The sequence below is a fragment of the Sipha flava genome, unplaced genomic scaffold (assembly GCF_003268045.1).
Source record: "Sipha flava isolate LNK unplaced genomic scaffold, YSA_version1 100_pilon_pilon, whole genome shotgun sequence".
In the NCBI taxonomy this organism is placed as follows: domain Eukaryota; kingdom Metazoa; phylum Arthropoda; class Insecta; order Hemiptera; family Aphididae; genus Sipha; species Sipha flava.
Genome location: NW_020271714.1, coordinates 179,543 through 186,708, shown reverse-complemented (window position 1 = coordinate 186,708; position 7,166 = coordinate 179,543). Strand labels below are relative to the sequence as shown.

Here is a 7,166-nt window from a genome sequence, read left to right as displayed (position 1 = left end):
TAAATCTTATTAATTTAAAAAGGCGTTGGTGCAGGGATTTATTAAGCACCATCGATATATGAGGGTTCTGTCACTGGACAGCCTCCCTTCTCATATTATATCATCATGTAAATATTTTGTAAAAAAAAGAAATTCTATTTGCTTATTGTACTTATGTTACAGATTATAAATATTCTATTTTAAATAAAAATAAAAAAAAATCTTATTATTATTAAGGAAAATTTTTTTTTAAATGCGGAACTGAAAAAGACTTAAAAATGCAAAATAGTAAATAAAAAATTTCAAAATATGCAAGAAAAAGTCTGCAAAATAATAAAAAAGCAATATAGCACTTATACTTTGAAATATGCAACATATAGTTTCGTATTTAGCTTTTTAATTACTTGAAACAAATATATAACTCATATAGGTATTTCTAGGACCTCTAAAAAAAAAAATATGTAAATGCTATAAGTTATGAGCCTTGGAGATAACATTTGATGAGTACTAATTTTCTTTAGTTATGTGTCTTCTATTAGTAATTAGTAGAGTAATGATTTTAATGACTTGCATTTTTTTTTCAAAATGCTTTACAGTTTTAACCAAAAACTAAAGTAGCTTTGACACGTTTTATTTGAACAACGAGTCTGCAAAACATATTTTTGAGTATAAATTTATATTATAAAAATAGAACAACTTGTAAAAAAATTAATTATTTTACTTTTGTGAATCGATTTTTTCTTGATGGACAGAAGAAACATTTTGTACGGCTTGTTACTACATCACTTGTTGTTTCCTCATTTGACTTATATCCAGTCAATTTCAAAATATTTTGGCGAAGTGTAAATGATAAAGTAGGAATTTGTAAACGTCTAGTCATGTGATTTTTGGTTAGTTCTTTCCCTAATTCTTTCAAAAAAAGTCTTCGAGGGATTACTTTATTTGTATTCTCGTAATATATTATCTGGCTGTTAATTCCGGCAATATTCATTAGTGAAAAGAATACTGTAAGTGACCACCTACAGCTTACTCTTGCGACAGAGTACTCTTCTTTTTTTTCATCCACAACATCAACACCTGATTTTGTTGAATTATAGTATAAAATCACTTCGGGTTTTTTGCCAACTGTACTGTCATCAATCAAACCTTTTTCGTGCATTGTAGATATTAGCATAACATTTTTGTTTTTACGTGGAACGTAGGATAATAAAATAATATTTTTCTCATAACCGAATATAGTTGAATTTACCTCTCTTTTCTTTGTATCTAGAAAGCATTTCGGAATTTCTCGTTTATTTTTCCTGATGGTTCCCACAATAGTTAATTTATGATTTTCCAGCAAGTCAATGGCCAAAGGTATTGAGGTATACCAATTGTCCATAGTTATGTTTCGTCCTGTTTTTGATATTGGAGAAATTAACCTTTTTACAATGCTGGAGGGGCTATTATCACATTTGAATGGTCCATCTGGTTGGGTGCCAACGTATACTTCCATATTTGACGTGTAATATGTTTTAGAATCGACTAATGCTTGTATCTTTATCCCATATTTATTCGGCTTGCTCGGTATATATTGCCTAAAACTACATCGACCTCTAAAACCTTCCAACATCTCATCGATGGTGCAATTTTCACCGACGGAATAACATTCAAGACAACGTTCTACAAATCCGTCAAAAACAGAACGTATTGGTGCTAATTTGTCTGTAGTCTTTCTATAATTTCTTGTTTCAATGTCATCAAATCTGAGCTTTGTAAAATATTATTAGCAGATAATATTCTACTTGTTAAATTTAATAACACATTTTTTAGAAAAAAATATAAAATTTGAAATTCCAAACGAGTCTATATAGAGTAATAATTATGTTGGAACGTTTTTTAACTAACGGAAATGGAAATGTGCAATAAATATGTATATGAGTTTAATAGATTAATTATATTGTATGGACCGTTTAAATATACACGTTTTAACATTCATTAGTCATTTGTTGAGATTAATTGCAAATTTACAAAATTTCAATAAAAAAAAACATTCATTAATTACTCAATATATATTGATTAAGAAAGCATATAATATAATGATAAGTACATTATATTTTCAATACATACTTAAATCAATTTAAAAAATACATAATTATAAAATCAATGGTTTAGTGATTTGGTTATGATAACTATTTTCCTGTTAAAATTGTTATTCAATAATTTAATAATTCTCACAATGATAATCTTAACTATTTATAAGATATACCTAAACAATTTTTTCGTGTAAATTGTATGTGTTGCAAGGCAATTCGGGCGATATTTTACCGCGCGACATTTTACCACGCGTTATACTCATCGGAAAACACACAAGATATTTTACCGTGCAATATTTTTCATGTTAACGATGGCGGACAAGAATATTATTTTGTAAAATATTATTCAGCTCCTTAAATACCGGTTTCATTTTACAAAATATGTCTTTCCAGCATTTTCTTCTTTCGTTTCGGTCTAAGTAAGAATCTATTGTCTTGTCCCACAATAATGGCATTTCTTCTATTGACTTTGTTACAGATCAATATCTAAAATATCTTCGTCAAGCTTTTGAAAGTTTTCATTTAACAAATCCATGTTAGAATTGATCGACATATTTTCAGAAAAGCAAGTCGAATAACAATGATTACATTTTGAGTGAAAAATAAAATTCTATCCCGCATTTATTATTGCTTGTGTGTTGTCACTCATATATTTCAATGTATAAAAACGGCAAGTTTTTGTCGTGCGATATTTTTAACGTGCGGAAGGTCCAGTGCACGCAACACTTTTCGATAAGTCGCGCATTAATTTTACGGCACGAAACTTGTGTGTTGTAGTTTAATCATTTTAATGTACTTTAACAAAATGCACCGTAAGATTACGGCGCGGTAAAAATGTCCTGCTGTAAAATATTGCCGGTCTAAGATGTGTTCTCATTTATAGATATAAATTATGGCGCATAATTTAGTTGATTTTAAGTTTGGATGTTACTGTTGTAACCCCACTTAGTTACTAGGATGTATCCAGATATTCACCTTTTTGATTTAATCGTCATGAAAATAGTAAAATATAATTATTGAGTGAATGGTATTTATATGAATAAAATATTCATGTATGTATCTTCGGATTTTGGCAAAATATTTTAGAAAACGCTTATAATCATGATATATTAGAATTCCTAGTGAATAAAAAATACTCAAGAAATTAATTTTAAATATTCCGATACTATGGTTATATGCAAGGATATATTTAGACTTACTTCTAGGGAGGGGTGACTCAAATTTTTTCTTTAATTCAAGCTCAAAATGTATAAGTAAAATTGTTGGTAATATTTAAATCAGGTGAGTTCTTAATATTTGTGGTTTGTTTTTTAATCTAATGCCGGATTAGTGGATTAATCCACTTAGAATCGACTTTTGGGTACATTTTTTAACACTTGTCTGTGTTTTGAAAGTTACGCTTGAATTTGACTTGATTTTTCACTAAGTATGTACCCGATAAAAAGCTCAATTCAGTATTCACAGTCACGCGTAATTTGATTTCGTTATAAAATGATCCACATTAAAAAAATTTGAAATGTGTATCTCACATATAATCAATTCCTTAAATACAGATTCAGGGGAGGGGCGATCGCCCATTCGCTCCTCTCTAAAATACGCCCATAGTTAAATGGGTATTTCCCTTCTGCGAGGCTTTTTTTTTTTTACTGTTTGGCGGAAGCTGTAATTATAAGTTAAATTACATTATTAATCCAAGGACTAGAATTTATATGCAATAAAAAATTGTATAATATGCATTTTATTTACCAAAATATGCAAAAATATGCAAAAACAAATTTTTATTATTTCTAGAAATATGATTTATCAACTTGTTATTATTACATTAAATATTAGTTTATACTAATATAGTTTATAAGTCATAGTTATGAAATGAAGTAATTCTGTTCTGTCTTACAATTTACTCTCGTCAGCCCGTGCAGACCTCTAATAAAGTACGTCTTAAAATAATGTGTGGATAATTATATCTGTCGTCCGACCATGATAAGATTATATATGTAGTATATTTATGACGATTCGAAAAATAAACATTCATTAGATAAAAATTAACATTCACTTAAAAATAATTGCAAGTTTAAAAATTAATAAAATTAACAAGATTCTCAAAAATCTATAAATACGTAATTATATGCATTATGTTCAATATATGCAAAAATATGCAAAATAAAAATGGTCCTATTAATTCGACAGTAAGCCAAATCGTGTACATAGTGAAAACCAATCAATTTGGACTTGAGGAAAAAACATGCAAATGCACATAAATCTTAGCCCTATATATGAAATGACTATAGTCATTTAATGCCGCAATTTTTCATAGGCATACCGCGGTAAACATGTAAAAACGTTCCTCCTCCCCTGAAAAATTGTACCAAATACACTGCTGCTAATATGCAATTTCCTACTTTTAATAAACATTAATTTCAATATTTTTTTTAATTTATTTTTTTTAAAAGCATTCTTGATCATTTAGGTCCTTTTCTATTAATATAAAATTCTTTTATGAATTTATTAATTTAATTTTAATTAGAATTATTTTAATAAATACATCATACGACCAAAACTGTAGTTCAGTAATAACGTCTCCTTTATTACTTTGACTTCTAGATAGTAGTTATATTTAATCGATTACATTAATTATCAATTGTATTTATTAAGATATCCATCTGTTGTAAACTGTAGTGTTATTTCAAACGGATCACCAAAACGAATTAAAATTACTATAGCAAAAATAAAAATACAAATGCGTTTAAATAAAATAAAATTATAATTTGGTATAAAATTATAACAACCTGATATCGATGATCAGTTCAGATATGATATTATCATAACATACATAAAAATATATACAGGTATAACCAATGAACCAAACAAATAATTATACTAATAATGTGAGTTTGAGACGCAGGTGAGAAGTCCTATACATGTTCTTATTATAAAAATTATAAATGATTCGTTTTCTTTTAATTAACATTATTCTTAATTTTTTATTTCGATTTCGTATAAACTAATATTTATTTAATTTGTATGCGATGGTATACGATCACACAAGAAGGGGGATGGTCTCAAGTTACATATTATTGCTTAATTTCAGGCCTTTTTTTCAGGTGAAATAAGTAAAAATGTGTATGTTACATATATTTATAAAATATAATATTTGAACGTTGAAGATTAAAATTGATGGAATCGTAGACAAGGTGCACTTTATACATAGTTAATACTTATTTTTTATTTAACTACATAGTTTAACAGTTATTAATGTTTTACATTTTCAAATCTATGGAAAATTTAACTCTAAGCAACTTCATTGAATTACATTTAACACGAACTATGTACAACTTAATCAAATACCTACACATAACAATCGACATATTAAAGTTTAATATTTTTGTTTTTGTTTTTTTTTAAATTGATTGAAAATTAAAAATATAATCATTATACCTTGTTGTAGGCTTATTTTAAATTAGGAAATTCCAATTATAATTGTTTATTCGAACTGCTATAGCACAAATTTTCAGCTGCTGAGAAATGAGTCAACACGCAATATAAAGACGTATTTAGGCACTCGTGCAAGTTGTTTACCTAAGAAAATAGGAGACACTTAGGTAGATAACACATATGTTGAATTTCAAATAATATTAAGATTCAATATAATAATATTTTAACGATCATAAACCTTTATTTCTCGATAACAAATTAGATAAAATAGTACCTTGATTTTAATGATTTAAATTTTTTTGTATGTATAATAAAAATAATAACAAAAAGAAAAAAATACGTTCCATATATGATTCTCATTTTTTTTTTTGTATTTAGGGAATTTCCAATAAAATCTATATTGATGAAGTTTCTGGAGTAAGAAAGAATAATAAAATAATAATAATAATAATCAGCAGACACATTTTATCATTATGGATATATTTTATTCAAGAATAGTAAGAAGCATTTAATGATGATTTTTTACTAAAAGTGACTTAAATGCTTATATTTTCTATAGTCAAAGTAAATGGTTATTATTATTTTTTACATTTTCAAATTTTACCTATAAATAAACAATTTTCAGAAAATGTTTGTTTGATTTTTTTTCTTATCAACGGTATTTTTACGGACTTTGGGGAGATACATATTACAATTTTATATAAGTGTAGTATAATAACATGAGTATTATGTATAAATAATGTACATTAATGTACACAACGAGTATTACTGAATGATGGTCGGGCGGTAAAAGCCAGCGAGGGGGATATATGCGGGTATTTCTACGCGGAAAACGAAACCATATAGTATCGTTAAACTCAGCGATTATTTTACGGCAATATTTCGAATACGGTTTTATTAATGTAGCGTGTTGTTGAATGGACCGCCAGGAAACAAGTGATACGACGAACAAGAATTGAAAGGCTGCCGGTCGCGCGCTAGTCGCGATTCCATTTTCCCGTACGCTTACGCGGGTCACGCCGTCACGTTTGTCGCGTGCGTGTCACGAGACTGAGTATCCAACACGGAATCGCGCAGGACCTTTATTCAAACGGTTTCAGAACATTTTTCTAGAAATTCAGTTTCCTAATAATGTCTTAACATCGTGTGACTAAACGTGACGACGATGTTTTCATTAGTTTTCTCAGAGAAAGTGCAAGAACAATAATCATTGCAACGATTAATAGTTATTGGTGGTGTCCTATTATAATCCATGGGATTTTCGCCGGTGGCATATACGTAACTATAATAACTATTCGCGGCGTGTGGCGAGACGAGTTACTACGACGGAGGCGAGGCGGCGTTCGTCGGCGACGGCGCGTATTCCTATTGACAGAGAGCGTCGGAAAAAAACACACACCCAATTACGGGGCCGGCCCAATCCTTTCGCCTCGGCAAACGGACAGGAGTGGGGAAAAAAATAAATAAAAGAGGAAAAAAAAAGTGGACGAGGAGAAAAAAGCGCACGCACACACACACGCATACACACACACACACACACACACGAGTACACGCACACACGCGCACACGCACATGAGTACACGGTTTGGTCGGTGGGCGTGTATCGTCGTCGTGCACCGTCGTCGATGGCCGGGCGGCGGTGGGGGCACGTCCGTCCGTTGGGGTAGGTTAACCGAGAGA

The 7,166-nt window shown here is 29.6% G+C and overlaps 1 protein-coding gene across 1 annotated transcript; it reads right to left on the bottom strand.

Annotated features, from left to right (window-relative positions):
• Positions 1-691: 691 nt before the first annotated feature.
• Positions 692-2,509, bottom strand: LOC112679571 (piggyBac transposable element-derived protein 4-like). The gene is made up of 2 exons (XM_025549444.1): positions 2,417-2,509; positions 692-1,729 (listed from the first exon to the last, which is right to left on the bottom strand). The coding sequence occupies exons 1-2, from the start codon at positions 2,507-2,509 to the stop codon at positions 692-694; spliced, it is 1,131 nt and encodes a 376-aa protein (XP_025405229.1).
• Between the last annotated feature and the right edge of the window lie 4,657 nt (positions 2,510-7,166).